At 41.2% G+C, this 19,137-nt stretch overlaps 1 protein-coding gene across 2 annotated transcripts in view; it reads left to right on the top strand.

Moving 5' to 3' along the window:
• Positions 1-19,137, top strand: part of mmp16a (matrix metallopeptidase 16a (membrane-inserted)) — a 253,187-nt gene that overhangs the window by 191,237 nt on the left and 42,813 nt on the right. For both annotated transcript variants that reach the window (XM_043688130.2, XM_043688132.2), the window contains one exon: positions 14,683-14,821. In XM_043688130.2, coding sequence (XP_043544065.1) covers positions 14,683-14,821 — 139 coding nt within the window. The remainder of the gene's footprint in view (positions 1-14,682; positions 14,822-19,137) is intronic.

The raw sequence follows: 19,137 nt of genomic DNA, 5'->3' as shown, positions 1-19,137 counted from the left end.
ACAAATTTAGATAACCTTTTGACTAAAAAAGAGACTTTGATTCCTTTGGCTGTCACAACCATGCTGCGTAATGTTTAATAATTCCAAGCTCCAGGGTCAGAAAAATGCCAAATTCAATTGCCATCAGTACCAATTATCTACAAAGCAGATCTCATTTGAGCACACTTTCTCCCAACACGTTTAAAAAGTCAATACCATTATAATGCTTAAAACAGTTTAATCCCCATTAAAAATGTTTAATCCAACTGACTTCTTATCAAAATGATTTTTCTCTTATCTACACCTAACCAACAATGCTTTTCCAAGTCATTCCACTCAGAATGGTATGACTTCATTAAAGATCTCATTTAGTCTTTGCAGATGAGATCAGCAGATTTAAGTGTGTAATTTACTCCCCGGCACATAGTTGATTTAAAGTAATAGTTTTTTGAATATTAACAGGACTGAATGGCCCGAGTTGAAACTTGGAGCCAGTAAGGAAGCAGTGTGGGCAAGTTTTATGGAACAAGCTTTCTTGTCTGACATTCCAATTTTACAGCAAGACCTGATTAACAATTGTAGAGTCTTTTTTCCTGCCACATTGATAGAAGCAAGAAAGCCTGTGGTTGCAGGCCATATCTGGGGAAATGAGTGAATCAGAGTTTATATGAGACAGATCAGAGATATTAGAAAGATGGAGACATCAGGTAAAGGACACGTTGGGAGGGTGAATGGGGTGTCAGAGTCACTTCAGGAGTTGGACACATTAAAGGAATCAGTAAAATATTGAGGGAAGTATGGATATTGAAAGAGACTGGTCACAGCCAAAACTCTTAGGAAAATGGCCTGTGTACAGCACATTATTCTTCCAGCTAGCAGGGATGGAGAGGTTTGAAGAAGTTGTCAAAAAGCTCAATGAGTTGCTTCATTGCATCTTCTTGTGGACTGCATGCCCTGAATGCCATTGATGAAAGAAATTAATGTTTCAGGGGAGCCTTTAAATTGGGAAGTTTTATCCTCGATGGAATAGAAACAGAAAATGCTGGAGAACCTCAGCTGGTCTGGCAGCATCTGTGGAGAGAGAGAGAGAGATATGCTGCCAGAAAACAGCAAATGCTGGAGTACGCATTGGGTCAGGCAGCATCCATGAAGAGACAGCAAGCTAAGATTTCAGGCCAGAGTTGCTGACTTTCTGCAACACTTCCATTTTTTTTTATTTTCCAATATTTTGTTTTTATTTTATCTTGGATAGTGTTAAGCTTATGGAGTGCTTTTAAAATTCAATACTTGCCTGGATGAACAATTTAGTTCGATGGTAACAAAACTGTTCATCCAGGCAAGTATTCCATCAAACTCCTGATGTGCCTTGTAGTCAGTGAGCAGGCTTTAGGGAGGAATGAGTTATTTACTGCAAGATACCTAGCCTCTCACCTTCTCTTCTAGCCACAGTATTTATTATGCTGGTCCAGTTAGATTTCTGATCACTGGTGAAACCCAGATTATTAATGGTGGCGAATTTGGCAATGGGAAAAACCATTGAGTTTTCTCATTTCTATCAGATTTTTACCCCAGACCATTCACTAAGAACTTTGAGAGTTTCCTGAAGCTCACTGATTGCATCCCAAGACCCAGACTCTATTGTTTTCATATCACCCACTCACTTCCAGCATTTAAGGCTGAGAATTATTAATCTGGATAAGGAACAGAACTGGCTGTAACTAAGTGCCCTGAGGCATTTCTGATGTTAATTGAATACAATTGGTTAGGCGGCCTTGGTATCTGAGACACTAGACAGAATCTTATTGAGGCATTGGGGTCTTACCTTAGGAAGGCCAGGCCAGCCTAATACCAGTCAGTTGGTGGCAAGGCCACCAGCAGGTCTTCCCCTGGATTCAAGACTCCAGGACACGAGGCACATCCATGAGATTTGCTGGGCAACCAGAACCTGGCAGCTTTTGTGGCATTGAGGAGGGCATCTCTACTGCCAGAAGTGGGCAGATCCCAGAACGCACTCCCCCCCCCCCCCATACCACAGAGCGAGCAATGATGCGGGTCTTGTGGACTGGCATGCAGGAATAGGGATGCAAGAGGTTTAGCAGCAAAAGGCGGAGTGTGGCTCACAGTGTCCTCCTCACCCCTTCCTCAGTTAAACGGTAAGTGTCTGTGATCAAAGGAACCCAGGCCTCCGTGCAGGGTAACAAACTGGCCCATGACCTCAGCTGCTGTGCATGCTGCTTGACCATAGGCCCACCTATAGGCCCACCTCCAGCCTGGTTAATATTAGGACAGGGGGATGCGGCTCTTCCATAGTTATTAATTGCCTTGTAAGCACCTCAACTGGCAGTGAGATGCGATGGTCAACATGCACCCAGTTGTTCTCTTACAGCTATAGAACCATGATGTAATGTTTATATGTCAGAGAAGTGGCACTGAGTGTGGTCAAATTTCACCAAGTGATACATAATTGGTAGTCCGGTATATAAGCTGAACACTTGTTTCCCTGTTTACAATTTTTGGATTATTATAATAATTTATGCAGCAATAAAATATTTGATTCTTATAATAGTTTGAATGGGGTGCAGTGAGGGATGTTAAGTGGGTGAAAGGAAGGAATTTCATGGTCACACACCATCAACAGTTTGAATACTATGCTGACTTCTGCAATCAGAGTGGGTTGGGAGTTGAGAAAGGAGAAAGATCAGGAGCATGCCATTAAACCTTGACATGCTCAGACTGTGTTGCTACTGACTCCAATGATGCAGGATAGCGTCTCCTTGAGAGGGTTCAGTGTAAGTCCTCCAGCGGTTCTACACTGCTCCTGAAGGGTTTAGGCAACATAGTCCTGCAGAATACTAAAATGCAACACCAGTAATTCTGTTGGCCCACATATAGATAATATGCCTGTCAGCAGTTGAAAAACACCAAGTATATAGAAGCAGCAGGAGGTGAGTTTGAGGCTAATGGCATTGATGGTGTGTGAAGATAATATGATGTAGCTGAATGTTAGTCTCAAACTTTGTCTGCAAGAGATTGCTGAAGATTGTGCGAGGGTTGTGATGATTGGACAGCATAAGACATTGATGGTGGTGTAGGTATGATGCTCAGTGACCTTTCCCACTTGTACTGGGGGATTCAACATTATGTGCTGTGCTGCGAAATCCTTGGGTCAAATTCCTGTTGTTGACCTCCCAGTAGTTTTGGAAGGAGATAGGAGAGTGGTCTTTGATAGCCTCTTACACACCCATTCATTATCAATTTCGCCCTTCTGCTCATATCACACCCCACCACCAACTCGTCAAATAAGAGAACTGCAGCGCTCTTGCCCGTGAGACTGATTCTCATAACATTTCTTTTGTAAGTGTTTTAACTGAATGATTTTCAACTTCTTGGGAGTCAGTTCAGTTAATAGCCCATAAGTCAGCTAAAATCCCACAAAAGCCTCAAAATATTTCACCTTTCTTGCTTTTATGAACCTCTCAGGAAATTGGCTCCAGCCTGGTTGGAGGGACCATAATCTGGTTGCTTCCCTCCTGTCTTGCTTCACCTGTCATTTCCTTCAAAGCCTGCCTGCTATGAGATGTTGGTCTCCTCCATCCTATGGAAACTGTTCGATCTCAAATGCTGGAAAGTAGAATTAGGCTAATTAGGTTTTTTTTAGCTGGTACAGACATGGGGAACAAAATGGATTCTTTCTGTGGCATAAACTATCTACGATTCTGTTCTTAAAAGGACAGAATTCCCAATGACTGACAGTTCACGACCTGAATTGTGTACAGGCTTCAGTGGGGATAACCTAGGCTTTTCAGCCAAGGATGAGGTAGATGAGCTATCAAATTCAGCTGCATTTTAATTCCCTGTGGGCAGAGAGTGGGCCACTATATTTTAATGCACACAGCAATCAAGGGATATCTTCTTGTGTGGTGTCATTACATGAACAACTTTCTAGTCCATTATGGGTCGCACATGCTGAATTTTAAAGATATGTGTCTTGAAATTGAACAAGCAGGTCCATATCGAATTGCTCAATTATCATCTTTAGCTCAGATCTCAGTCAACTGCAAGTCAAAAAGTAGGCAGTTGTGCAGTGTCCGGTAGCTGCCCACACTGTTCACTTCTGCTCCTTATTGTTCCACTTTAAGATATCGTTCTCACAACATAAGATGGATGGGTCCAGGACACTACCCTGTGGAACTCCTGCAGAGATGTCCTGGAGCTGAGGTGATTGATGTTCAATAACCACTGTCACCTTCTTTCGTGCCAGATATAATTCCACCCAGCAGTGAATTTTCGCCCAATTCCAACAACTCCAATTTATACAAGAGCTCTTGCAAGGTCAAGTGCTGCCTTGATGTCAAGAACTGACACCTTCACTTCTCTTCTTGAGTTTAGCTTTTGGAGCAAGGCTAAGATCATGTCAGGAGCTAAGTGGGTCAGGCAGAGCCCTAACTGAACATCAGAGAACAATCTATTGTTGAATAAGTGCTACTTTGTAGCACTGTCAACAATACTTACCATTGTTTTGCTGACGATCAAAAGTAAACTGATGGGCCAGGTCAGATTTCTTCTGTTGTATACGGGCAAGACCTAAATGGCAATTTTTCATGTTGTTGGATGGATGCCAGTGCTATAACTACACTGGACTAGCTTGGTTAGGGGTGCAGCTAGTTTCGCACCACATATCTTCAGTAGCTTTGTCAATATGTTGTCAGAGCCTTCAACCTTTACAGCATCTAGTGTCTTCACCTGTTTCTTGCTATCACTTGGAGTGAATCCCTATTTTCTAAACCACCAGGCACTAGATAAGCCATGACAAGGCAAAGGAAGATTGGTGTCAGTGAGTTCTCAAACGACCCTCATTTAGAGGTGACACAATCACAAGGAACTAAAATGGTCATCTGGGAAACACTACACAGATGAGAGTTTCTGTCTCTCATCTCTTTCCAGTCTGAGTTCCAAATCCCTATCACTCTCTGAGTGAAAAATATTTTCTTCATTTGCCCTCTAACCTTTTCCTAATCATTTTAGTTACTGATCTAAAATCTGCTAAGGTAAAAAAAACTTCCCATCTACTTTACTCGGGTGCCTCACAAATTTGTACTCCTCAATCAAATCTGCCTTCAGCCTCTTCTGTTGCAAGTATTTCAGCACTTTTCCAATGCTGCCAACATTCTGGTAAATATCCTCTACACCCTTTCTGGTGCAGTCAGTTATATCTCTTCTGCAATCACGAGAGCAGAACCGTTCAGTTTCTCTAATAGCTGTCATCTAATCAGAGTGCTTCACTCACAGCAGTGCCACCAAGAGAGGTGGATCCAGCTAGGCCTGCGGCAGAGCCAATCCAGTGAAGATGGATGAGGCTGAAGAATTCAGGATAGACATTATGGAGGCTACTGAGGCATTAGTGTCAGGAAGGCTCTGCCAAGGAGGTGACGATGCTGTGCAGTGTAGACAACCTTTCAGCTGGGCAGCTCTTACACCATGACAGCCTTCTCTGAGCACAGGAGGCTCCCAACCCACCTTTACACTGCAGTCCCACAGTGTGGCATAGACTCCCCCATGGTGCTCATGGAATTCAAGTGGTTGCAAACTGAGGCCCTCGATTTTGGCGATAAGATTATCCTCAGAATTCCCCATCATCAACTTGTCTTTCCCTTCAGATCATTTTCTTCCAAAGGCAGCATTATGTTCAACACAACATATGTGCAGCACCAACTGAAGTGGCATTATATGAACAAAATTTTCCCAAAGCACAGTCAAGCAATTGTGTTTATATTTGAGAATGATCATGGAGGTGCTGGCTTCCTAGCCCTTTCTGCCCTTGTTATTGTAAGACGATGGTGTGATGTATGATGGTGACAGTCTTATGGTGGCTAAAGACAGCAAAGTTCAGTTAATACTGAATAGAAACCATTCGGGTTTATTTTTTAATGATTCCCTAATAAATCTGCAAACGGCTTTTTGTGAGATTTGTAGCAATAAAGTTCAACTTGTGAAGGACTGTAAAAAGCACAGTAAAATCTTATTTCTAGTGATAAAGTAATGCTGCCGATGCTATGTGGTCTCTGAGAAAATTAGTTGTCAAGCTCTGTATTAGCCTTTCGTGAACAAAAGCTGCAAATTGCAGTGTAGAAATGTCTCAGTTAAAGGATTTTCAAACTTCTGTCATTTATCATTTCTTCAAATTAGAGTAGGGTAGTTTTATCTTTCCATGACATTGTAAAATTGGAATATTCATGGAAATGAAATTCAGAAGCTTGCATCTATAACATATCTTTTTACATTATCAAAATCAAAATTGAAGTTTTGAAAGACACCAATTGAATGGAAATCCCTCCTCAGTGTTTGGCTTATTCACTACCAGCTTTGCTTGTAGTTTTTTTAGTGGTATATTTTCGTAGTTGTAGTTTATTAATGGAGTTAAACATAATTAACATAGTAATTGGCATATTTTTGATAAGGATTTTTAACAAGCAATAAAATCTGTAAAAAAACATTTGTAGAGTGAAATAAAACTGAAACAGTAAAACTGTACAGCAAATCAGTATCTGAAAAGAGTAAATTTCTCATCTCAAATCAAAACTAAAAAATAGGCAAGCATTTGAACAGGGTGGAAAAAACCAAGAAGAAACAAAAGATATGTTGAATTATTTTGAGAGGTCTTTGACCTACCAGTTTCAACCTTTCTGCTGCAGCAGCCAGAGCACCATTTTAAGATTTTATATCAGAGATATTGCATGCATAGAATAAATAACCTGATTGTTCTTATAACACTGCTTCATGTACTCCTTATTCATGTGGTTGATTTAACCTGACCTGATGTTGAGTATGGTGAGCGGTGAGTTTTTAAATGGCAAAATTATAAAATTATAGTCTATTACTAGCATTTAGCTGATTTTTATGGGTTAGAAATTAAAGGAAGGTCAGAACATAAAATAAGTTTCTCCCAGCCTCAGACAGAGTAAATAGGCTTCACAGGAGCATAGCTGATGAGGTAATGAGGTGAACTACTTCATTCTAGTTCTTTCACTCTATCTGCAATGGGTATAAATACAGAGATCACTAAGCAGCGTCCAAATGGAGTGCAGATTTCCAGTGAGGTGAGCTTAGAGAATAGTGAGTTTGGTGAATCGGGGAGGAGCTGACTTTGTTCCCCTTTTTTGTTGACCATCTTCACTATCCAGTACTTGGGCCCTACTAGGAGCTTCTGATGTTTAACTGGTATTTTGCTTGTAGTTGGAATAGTTAAAATATGGCAGATACACTCAGTCAAGTGGAATATACAGTTCATCAAAAATGCCAAGTCATGAATGCATCATGTGTCCGAGAAAAGAACAGGAATGTCACCAACTGCACAAGCCCGTGCCCAGAACTTGACCAACAACTGGAATCGCTGTTGTGCATCTGTGAGGCAGAAGACTAGACGCATTTAAGGAGGTGGTCTCACTGCTGTTTAGAGGTATGCAGGCCCCTGAGGAATGGGTTACTGCCAGGCAGCTAGCATACGTGTCTGCTTAGATCATTGTGCTCACAAGTTGTTTTTTTTTGCTTTGAATACTCATGAGAGTAATAGAGTGCAGTCAGATTCAAGCCAGTGGCCCGACGACTGGCTCCGTTGTACAAGAGAGAAGAAGAAAAGCAGGAAAGTGCTATTGATGGGGATTATGTTATTTTGGGGAACAAACAGGAAAGTGCTATTGATAGGGATTATGTTATTTTAGGGAACTAACAGGCATTTCTATGGCCAGAATCATGACTCTGGCATGATGTATTACCTCTCTGGTGTCAGGGCCAAGCAGGTCATAATATGGCTGCAGGAGATTCACAATCAGAGATCGTGGTCCATATCACTTTCAATGACATAGGTAGGAAGGGGGATGAGGTCCTGAAAGCAAATTTCAAATTTCAAGAAACTAAGAAGGAGATTGAAAAGCAGGATCCGAAAGTGGTAACCTCAGGATTACTCTCAATCCCAAATTCTGATGAGCATAGAAACATGAGAATTGAGCAAATGAAGATGTGGCTGGAAAACTGTTGTGGATGAAAAGAGCATCAGGTTTCTGAGGAATTGGGAAATGTTCTGGGACAGGTCTAAAATGAACAGGTTGCACCTTGGCAAACATTATTGCAGAATAACCTGCCAGGATCATTAGAGAGGGGGTAAATTAGGTAGGCAGGGGATGGACATTTAAAGGGGAGCTCAGATTCAAAGGAAGTAAAACTAGGTTAAAACAGAGGTTTAAGAAAAACATACAACATAGGTAACACAGTGGAAACCATCCAATAAGACCAAAATGGACAATAGTGTTAAAAAGCCTGAATTAAAGATAGTCTATCTGAATGTTCACCAAAACATTTATGATTTCATTGCTCAAACTGAAGTAAATGAATACAATTTTCATTTCATTACAGTGACATGGGATATAAAGGATGATTGGGAACTGGAAATCCTTGGGAAGGGTAGACAAAAAGGAAAAGGATGTGTGGTTGCACTTTTGTTAAGGGATAACATCGACATATTAATAAAGGAGAATTTTTAATTGAAGAATCAAGATGTAGAATCAGTTTGGATGAAGCTAAGAAACAGCAAGTGGAGGTAAACATTGGTGGGCATTGTTTCTGAAATACCGGGGGAGATAGTGGCGTCATGGGAATGTCACTGGACTGGCAATCCATGACCCCAGGCTGATGTTCTAGGGACATGGATTTGAATTCCACTGTGGCAAAAGGTGAAACTTGGATTTGATAAAGTGTTGGCCTAATGGTGATCATGTAATCGTTGTAAAAACACATCTAGTTCACTAACATCCTTCAAGGAAGGAAATCTGCCATCCTTACCTGGCCTGGCCTACATGTGACTCCACACAAACAGTAATGTCGTTGACTCATAATTGCCTCTGGACAATTAGAAATAGGCATTAAATGCTGGCCTAACTAGTAGTGCACACATTCCATAAACAAATTAAAAAACAAAACTATAGTGCTTATGTTGGCATGCTGTAAATCAGGAATTAAAGATGCATGTAATATGGGTAATATAATAATAATGGGCAACTTCATCTTGCATGTAGACTGGGTTAAGCAGGTCAGCACAACTGCTTTGATGAGGTTTGTTTCTAGAACAGTATCCTGAAGAGCCACATAGGGATTTGTGCTATTTTTACTTTGATCTTCTGCAATAAGAAAGGAAATTAACAACCATGCTATAAAGGAGCCTTTGGGGAATAATGACCATAAAATAACCAAGTTTTTCATTTATGCGTCAGAGTCCATTCTGAAACGAGGGTCTTAAATCTGAGCAAAGAGAACAATGAGGATATGAGGGGCAAGTTGGCTTGAATGAATTGGGAAAATATCTAAAGGGTTTGACAGTTAATAGGCAATTAGGAGAAAGTGCGGACTGCAGATGCTGGGGATCAGAGCTTAAAAATGTGTTGCTGGAAAAGCGCAGCAGGTCAGGCAGCATCAAAGGAGAAAGAGAATCGACGTTTTGGGCATAAGCTCTTCTTTAGGAATTAATAGGCAATGGCTAGCGTTTCAAGAAATACAAGGTCGACAAGAAATATATGTACCCTTAGGAACAATTACGCAAAAGGAAAGATGACTCAATTACAGTTAACAAGAGAAGTTAAAGATTACATTAGATCAGAGGAGGAGATGCTAAAAATAGTGGTAAGCCTAAGGACTGGGAGCAATTCAGGACCCAGCAAAGGAGGACCAAGAAACTAGTAAGGGAAAATGGATGTGCAAGCTAATGAGAAACACAAAGGTAGAGTTATAAAACTTAGTGGTATGTGAAAAGAGAAAGATTAACAAGGATAAATGTGGGCCTATTCCAAGTCGAAACAGGAAAATTTATTCTGGAGAACAAGGACACAGTGGAGAGCCAAACAATCACTTTGCAGTTGTCTATGCAAAAAATCTTCCTGAAATGAGAGGCAGCAAAGAGATTTGTGTAATTGTACACCAAAAGAAATAGGTATTAGTAAAGAGGTAGTACATGAAAAATTAATTGGATTAATCTCCTGGATGAGATCAGCGTCATCCCGGAGTATTGAAGGATGTAGCAGTAGAGACAATGGATACATTGGTGGTTGTCTTTCATATTTTGTTGATCCTGGAGATGTTCCTGCTGACCAGAATACAGTAAATGTAACTACAGTCTTTAAGAAGGGAGAGTGACCCGTTGGTTTGACATCTGTGCTAGGAAAAATATTAGAATTGATTATAAAGAACATGATAACATTTAAGAAAGGATAGAAAAACTGGGCAAAGTCAAATGAATTAATAAATTGGAAATCATGTTTGAATAAACTTGTTGAAGGTTGTTGTTTGTATTGGAGACAAAGGAGAACTAGTGGATGTGGTGAATTCAGGTTTTAGATGGCTTTTGAGAAGGAGGTTAGTAAATAAAATTAGAGTGAATGGATTCTGGGAAAATATGGATTGAGAACTGCTCAATAAAGATAAAGTAAACAGTCAAAATAAACAGTTCATTCTCAGGATGACGGGTTATTACTAGTGAGGAATTACTAGGATTAGTGTTAGGTTTGCAAATGTTCCCAGCAAAGGAATGTGAGGAACAGTTGTAATACTTTCAAATTTGCAGGTGGCACTAAATTGGATGAGAACTTAAGTTGTGAGAGGGTGCAAGGGGGATTCAAGAGAATTTGGACAGACTAACTGAATATGCTGAAGCATGACAGATGGAATTATAATGTAAATAAATATGAGCTTATTCAATTTGGTCTAAAAAAGTCCTGAAAGCAGAATAATTCATAAATGGTGAGAGGTTGAGAAATGAGAATGCGTACAAAAGGATCTGGGTACCTTTGTCCATGAGTCACTAAATGCTCAAATGCAGGTACAGTAGGCAGTTAGGCAACTGGTATTTCAAGGGGATATGGTACAGAAGCAAAGATGTCTCACCGCAGTTATACCTCACCTGAAATACTGTGTACAATTTTAGCCGCCTTATTTATCAAAGGATATAGCTGCTGTTGAGGGAGTGCACCAAAGCCTCACCAGATGAATTCCTGGGATGGTGATAGTGGTTGTTGGAGAGAGAGATATAATTTCGAAGAATTATAGGTAATCTCATTAAAATTTGCAATATTCGCACAGGGAATTACGGCGTAGCTACAGATAGGTTACATCCCTGACTGATGACTCTAAAACTTGGAAATATAATCTCAGGGTAAGAGGTAAGCCATTAAAGACTGAGATGAGGAGGAATTTCTTCTCTCAAAGGATAGTGAGCCTTCAACTATTTAGCAAGTTTAAGGCAGAAATGTATACGTTTCTAGAAACTAATGATATGAAGGGACTTGAGGATAGTGTGGGAAAATAGCATTGAGGGGCTGATTATTAATGATCTGGAATGGCAAGGCACACTCAAATTGGCATAATGGCCAATGCCTACTTGTATCTTCCCATACAATATTGGTTCTGAACAGTGCAATGTGACATTGATTTCACCTATTCTATGAACGTGACACAGTTTGTGGGTGAAGATAAAGAGTTTTTCTCTAGCTTTCTGGGGGAGCAAATTTATCGATATCAACAACCTAATGTCTGTGCAATTATGCCTGACCAATTTAGTTGTGCCCATTACTGTCACGCAATAAATCTTTTTATTACCTAAGAATGGTGCCTCTTCTGTAGAACATAGAACATAGAACATAGAAAAAATACAGCGCAGTACAGGCCCTTTGGCCCTCGATGTTGCACCGATCCAAGCCCACCTAACCTATACTAGCCCACTATCCTCCATATGCCTATCCAATTCCAGTTTAAATGCTCATAAAGAGGGAGAGTCTACCACTGCTACTGGCAGGACATTCCATGAACTCACGATCGCTGAGTAAAGAATCTACCCCTAACATATGTCCTATACCTAACACCCCTTAATTTAAAGCTATGCCCCCTCGTAATAGCTGACTCCATACGTGGAAAAAGGTTCTCATGGTCAACCCTATCTAAACCCCTAATCATCTTGTACACCTCTATCAAGTCACCCCTAAACTTTCTTTTCTCCAATGTAAACAGCCCCAAGTGCCTCAGCCTTTCCTCATACGATCTTCCTACCATACCAGGCAACATCCTGGTAAACTTCCTCTGCACCCGTTCCAGTGCCTCCACATCCTTCCTATAGTATGGCGACCAAAACTGCACACAATACTCCAGATGCGGCCGCACCAGAGTCTTATACAACTGCAACATGACCTCAGGGCTCCGGAACTCAATTCCTCTACCAATAAAAGCCAGTACGCCATATGCCTTCTTCACAGCACTATTTACCTGGGTGGCAACTTTCAGAGATCTGTGTACATGGACACCAAGATCCCTCTGTTCATCCACACTACCAAGTATCCGACCATTAGCCCAGTACCCCATTTTTTTGTTACTCTTACCAAAGTGAATCACTTCACACTTATCTATATTGAACTCCATTTGCCACCTTTCTGCCCAGCTCTGCAACTTTTCTATATCCCGCTGTAACCTGACACATCCTTCTTCACTGTTAACAACTCCACCGACTTTCGTATCATCCACAAACTTGCTCACCCAACCTTCTAGCCCCTCCTCCAGGTCATTTATAAAAATAACAAACAGCAATGGTCCCAAAACAGATCCTTGCGGAACACCGCTAGTAACTGCACTCCAAGATGAACCTTTACCATCAATTACTACCCTCTGTCTTCTTCCAGCCAGCCAATTCCTAATCGAAACCTTCAACTCACCCTCAATGCCATACCTCCATATTTTTTGCAGTAGCCTACCATGGGGAAACCTTATCAAACGCCTTACTAAAATCCATATACACCACATCTACCGCTTTACCCTTGTCTATCTCCTTAGTCACCTTCTCAAAGAATTCAATAAGGTTTATGAGGCACGACCTGCCCTTCACAAAACCATGCTGACTATCCTTGATCACATTATTCCTATCCAGATGTTCATAAATCTTATCCCTTACAATTCTCTCTAAGACTTTGCCCACAACAGAAGTGAGACTCACCGGCCTATAGTTACTAGGGTTATCCCTACTCCCCTTCTTGAACAAGGGAACCACATTTGCTATCCTCCAGTCTTCTGGCACTATTCCTGTAGACAACGAGGACATAAAAATCAAGGCCAATGGCTCTGCAATCTCCTCCCTTGCTTCCCAAAGAATCCTAGGATAAATGCCATCAGGCCCAGGGAACTTATCTATTTTCACCCTTTCCAGAATTTCCAACACCTCTTCCCTACATACCTCAAAGCCGTCCATTCTAATTAATTGTGACTCAATATTCACATCGGCAACAATATCCTGTTCCTGAGTGAATACTGACGAAAAGTATTCATTCAGTGTCTCCCCAATCTCTTCAGCCTCCACACGCAACTTCCCACTACTATTCTTGACTGAACCTATTCCTACCCTAGTCATTCTTTTATTCTTGACATACCTATAGAAAGCCTTAGGGTTTTCTCTAATCCTACCAACTAAGGACTTTTCATGTCCCCTCCTTGCTGCTCTTAGCTCTCTCTTCAGATCCTTCCTGGCTACCTTATAACTCTCAATCACCCCAATGGAACCTTCACGCCTCATCTTTACATAGGCTGCCCTCTTCCATTTAACAAGGGATTCCAATTCCTTATTAAACCACGGCTCCCTCACACGACCCTTTCCTCCCTGCCTGACAGGTACATACTTATCAAGGACACTCAATAGTTGCTCCTTGAACAAGCTCCACATATCAATTGTGCCCATGCCTTCAAGCCTACTTTTCCAAGCCATGCATCCTAAGTCGTGCCTCACCGCATCATAATTTCCCTGCCCCCAGCTATAACTCTTGCCCTGCAGTGCACACTTATCCCTCTCCATCACTAGAGTAAAAGTCACTGAATTGTGGTCACTGTCCCCAAAGTGCTCACCTACCTCCAATTCTAACACCTGGCCTGGTTCGTTACCCAGAACCAAATCCAGTATGGCCTCACCTCTTGTTGGCCTGTCTACATATTGTGTCAGGAAATCCTCCTGCACACATTGGACAAACACCGACCCATCTAACGAACTCGAGCTATAGCTTTCCCAGTCAATATACTTTCACTCTTCTCCTGAATCATCCTCGCAATCCTTTCTTCTACGTCTCTAGGACTATTAGGAGGCTTGTAGAAAACTCCTAACAGGGTGACCTCACCTTTTCTATTCCAAACCTAAGATAATATAAAGTGGTGCATTGTCCAGCACTTGATAGGCTGAAAGGAGGTTTAGTGGCAGCAAACCAGCTCAATCAATCCCTACACAGTCAGAAGTCACACGAATAGCTAGGCAGGAGGCTGGAAAAACACAGCAGGAGGCAGTATCAGAAGGTGGAGCACTGCTGTCGGAGCACTGCTCCTTCATCAGGTAAAGTGATTCCAAATAAACCTGTCGGACTATAACCTGGTGTAATGTGACTTCTGACTTTACCCACACTAGCCCAACACCGGCACCTCCGCATCAGTAGAGGTGGCCAATTCCACAACGTGGTCAGTTCCACAAGGGTATTAGGAAATCCTGAAAAATACCTCACTTTTGCCAGCAGCAAGCTGGTGAGATTAGCTAGGCCACCCTTTTAACATCCATCCAAAATTGTTGCATGTGTAAATGTACACAAATGTAAACAGTAAACACAAATGCTGCAGAACAAATATAACCCGAGTACTTTCCAATTGCAGGACCATTGGTTTTGGCGTGTTCGAAACAATAAGGTTCTGGATGGTTACCCCATGCAGATTGCTTATTTCTGGAGGGGTTTGCCTTCAAACATTGATGCAGTGTATGAGCGGCCTGATGGGAAATTTGTGTTTTTTAAAGGTGAGTGTGATCATTGTCAGCAGAGCAAAAAGTGATTTCTGTCTCATATTTCAAGCATCCTCAGTGATTTTGTCTAATTGTGCTGTTTACAATTAACAGAAACTGCACCTTTTTAATCATTGTATGCTCCAGAAGTTTGCTATTTAATTTTATGTTAATCCAATTTTTAAAAACTGTGTTAATGAAAATTAAATTTTAAAGGCTAAACATAGTTAAGAAATTATCTGAAGTTATGCAAAGTTTATTCCTGTACAAAATTGTAATTTTGCAATATATGATGAAAAGCATTTATTAATCAAATCTTTTGTCATTTATTAATCAAATGTGACTGCAGTCAGAGATTGAAGAAGGTGTTATTTATCAGACAATTAATAATTTGGTTTGACTCCATTGTCACTCACAAAATAGTAAAAATTACAGTATTACAATTCAGAATTGAACTTATGTAAAACTGATATACTGAATTATCCTCATGAGTACAGCAAGCTACAATCAGGAAAAGTAATGATTTTGTTCAATTGCCTCAGGGCTTTGATGCATGACGTAAAATGATATTGTGTCTCACACCTGTTCAGAAAGACTTTCAAATAAGATCTGTTCTCTGAGATTTACATGTAGGATTTCACAAGAAGATGCTGATATTCAAACATTTTTGTTTCCAAACCTTACTTACTCAAACTCTGCAAGCTGGAAGCATGAATCCAGTTCCAATCTGGCTGCAGAAAATCTACAAAAGTAACCAATAATGAAGGACCTTTTTAGATATTAGGAAGGAAAACAACAGAAGTGAAAGGAATCACCACTTTGAGGAGCATGCAAAGTTTTACAATGAAGTAGCAAGGACATTAACAGCCAGATTTATACCACCAAGGTAGGAAGCTCAAGTCAAGAAATCTTTTTCTCCTTGGAAACAACTCCCATATGCATGGTTTTTACACTAATGTTGGGAGTGTGGGGCATGGGTGTGACTATCCAGATGTGGCCATAGAGGAAGTCAAGTGCTTAGATGAGCAGTTCCAGAAATCTGCCCGTGTTCTCTGAGATTTCAGCTCACTTGTATAAAAGCCACTAGAGTCACCTGTTAATCTTCCTTCCCAACCCCTCCACATGCCCCCTCACACTCCACGCCCCTCACCCTATTCTTATGTCATCAATACCCCTTATGCCACCTCCTTAACACTCATTCAATATCCTCTTTGGGAAGACTTCAGACCCATATAGAATTGAAAACAAATTATCTTCAGACAATGTAAACAAGCTCTCATTCATACACAATTGATACTGAAAAAGAAGGCGCCCCCTATCATCTAACCCTCAAGCGCTGAATAAGCCTGAATTTGTGAGGAGTCACATTGATAGACGAATTAGGACAGTCAGTCGGGCCCACGGTGTGACGCACTTGTGTGCTTCCATGGCAATGCCTCCAAAAGCAGAGTCTGCCTGTCAACCAATCAGCACTTTCTCCTAATTCAGAATAAATGTTGGTTTTCTCCTCAAATTTGTATTCTTGCAAAATGGCCTGATGAATGCAAGATGATAAACATCAAAACCAAAGTCTCTTTCTCATGAATGTTCATGTTCAGTACTACCAAATGACTGTTCTAACGTTCAAATCAAACAATTGACTTGGGTTAAAAATGCATGGTTACCTGCATCTGACTTTTCTTGACTACAGCTGATGATCCCATTAATGATGACTTAAATTTGCTATACCCTGATATGCTAAGATGAAAAAAGCATTGATGGAGCGGGAGAGTTACAAAGTGTTTATGACACATCAGTTAACCCTGGTTAACCGATATTTCAATGTTACCTAGTTCTGGCAGAAGCTCCTGTCACCTAGATTAAAATCTACCAAAAGTTCAGACATGCTTTAGACACATCCATCACAATTTTCAGTCTGTCACAAACACAGATTCATATTCCAATCTTGAATGGAGGGAAGCTCTTAACATTAGCAGACCAATGAGAAAGCTCTCTGGGCGGCACGGTGGCACAGTGGTTAGCACTGCTGCCTCGCAGCGCCAGAGATCCGGGTTCAATTCCCGCCTCAGGCGACTGACTGTGTGGAGTTTGCACGTTCTCCCCGTGTCTGTGTGGGTTTCCTCCGGGTGCTCCGGTTTCCTCCCACAGTCCAAAGATGTGCAGGTCAGGTGAATTGGCCATGCTAAATTGCCCGTAGTGTTGGGTAAGGGGTAAATGTAGGGGTATGGGTGGGTTACGCTTCGGCGGGTCGGTGTGGACTTGTTGGGCCGAAGGGCCTGTTTCCACACTGTAAAGTAATCTAATCTAATCTAATCTAGTGGGTGACTGGCAGCTCCAGCAGCCAAGGTGGGCACTGCTGCTGTGAGGGTACAGACAGTGTGGGATAAAAACAGGAAGTACAATCACTTCGTTATTCAAAAAGCTATAATTGCCTGACCCTCATCCTGGAGGGGCAAGCTATGGCCCAACATCCATTACGGAGCAGGAGAAGATGGCCATTCATTTGACCTCATGTACTAAGCCCCCTCCTCCAAATACACACACCCTCCCCCAACAACCAGACAAAAGGTCTCCAGTCCTGTACTCAACCTTTGACCATAGTCCGCTGTGGCTGCCTTCATTACCAATTGCTAATGCCGGTTGGACCGGAAATGGATCCTTAACAGACCAAATGTAATTACACTAAACTGGCTGCCATTCTTTGCCAGGAGTCAGTTGATGCAACCTGAAGCTGATCCCAGCATCAGAATCACATAGAGGACTGGCACGGTCCTAAGTGGCCTGGTAAATGCATCTCCCTGCCTTTGATCTGGGCCTCAAACCCTTCTAAAGCTCAAGCCTCAAATTCCTAGCTTTTCAAACCATGAAACAACTTTGATTCTGCTGTGTGAATAGGGTAGTTGTGACATGACAATCCCTTACATTGACTAGGCTAACACATGAAGATTGTCCATTTAAAGTGTGAAGGCTGCTAATGGCAGTAGAATCACATCCCAGCAGCCTTTAAGGAAAGAAGGTGAGAATGTTGCGTTAAAGAAGAGATTGAGCCATGGGTTCTCCTCTATTTTGTACTTCTTCCGAACAAGGTTACATAAGACCGTAAGACATAGGAGCAGAAATTAGGCCATTCAGCCCATCAGGTCTGCTCCAACATTCAATCATGGCTGATAAGTTTCTCAACCCCATTTTCCTGCTTTCTCCCCATAACCCTTGATCTCCTTGATACTCAAGAACAGATCTATCTCCGTCTTAAATGGACTCAATGACCGGACCTCCAGTGCCTTCTGTGGCAATGAATTCCATAGATTCGCCACTCTCTGGCTGAGGAAATTTCTCCTTATCTCTGTTCTAAAGGGTCTTCCCTTTACTCTAGAGCTGCACCCTTGGGTCCTAGTCTCTCCTACCAATGGAAACATCTTCCCAACATCCACTCTGTCCAGGCCATTCAGTATTCTGTCTGTTTCAATTAGATCCCCCCTCCTCCTTCTAAACTCCATCGAGTATAGACCCAGAGCCCTCAGACATTCCTCATATATCAAGCTTTTCATTCCTGGGAAAATTCTCGTGAACGCCCTCTGAAAACGTCCAAGTCCAGTTGTCCTATTACATTTTAGAATGCGACTTGATATCATGTGCTCTTAGTTTCTTTGCAGCATAAATTCACCCATTGAAGAAAGCATAGATTGACATGTAAAACATGCAAAATCTAGATCCTCCAGTTCTGATGAAGAATCCCCAGGCTTTAAACATGGACTCTGCTTTCTTCCCACAGATGCTGCCAGACCTGCTGAGTTTCTCTAGTAACATTTGTTGTTGTTTCAAATGCTCCAATACCTAATTCCTTGAAAAACAGAATTTCTAACCACAAGAATGAGTTCTGTAAATTACCCCTAACAAATACAAACACAATCATAAAAATGCTTTCAATTGCAATCGAATGCATCTGATAAAAATGATTTGGGATTGATTCAGACACTCATTTTATGTCCATGGATTTTTCCAAAGTTTTAACTTAACTGGAGTTAAATTTTATAGAGCGTAAATTGGACATCTGATGTAACTCTGTTTTCACAATCTGGGTTATGTTAAAATTAGGACTTTTAATATCACTGCAATATAAAACATTCCACTTAGGGTAGCCCAGAAAATCATTAAATGGTGCTGTAAAGTTTACACAAAACCTACATGGAGCTTTTACCTTATAAACAGGATTTTATAGAAAATTGAATTTTACATAAAATGGACTTTTAACATTAATTTAAAGGGAATAAAAGGTTTACACACAATTCTGCCCAAAAGACCATTCTGTCGCTTTTATTAATCATAGAAAC

This window comes from Chiloscyllium plagiosum, unplaced genomic scaffold, assembly GCF_037043375.1.
Source record: "Chiloscyllium plagiosum isolate Xiang-an unplaced genomic scaffold, Cpla_swu_hap1 HiC_scaffold_4, whole genome shotgun sequence".
In the NCBI taxonomy this organism is placed as follows: Eukaryota; Metazoa; Chordata; class Chondrichthyes; order Orectolobiformes; family Hemiscylliidae; genus Chiloscyllium; species Chiloscyllium plagiosum.
Note: the sequence above shows the minus strand (reverse complement) of the source record. Positions and strands in the feature narration are given on the sequence as shown.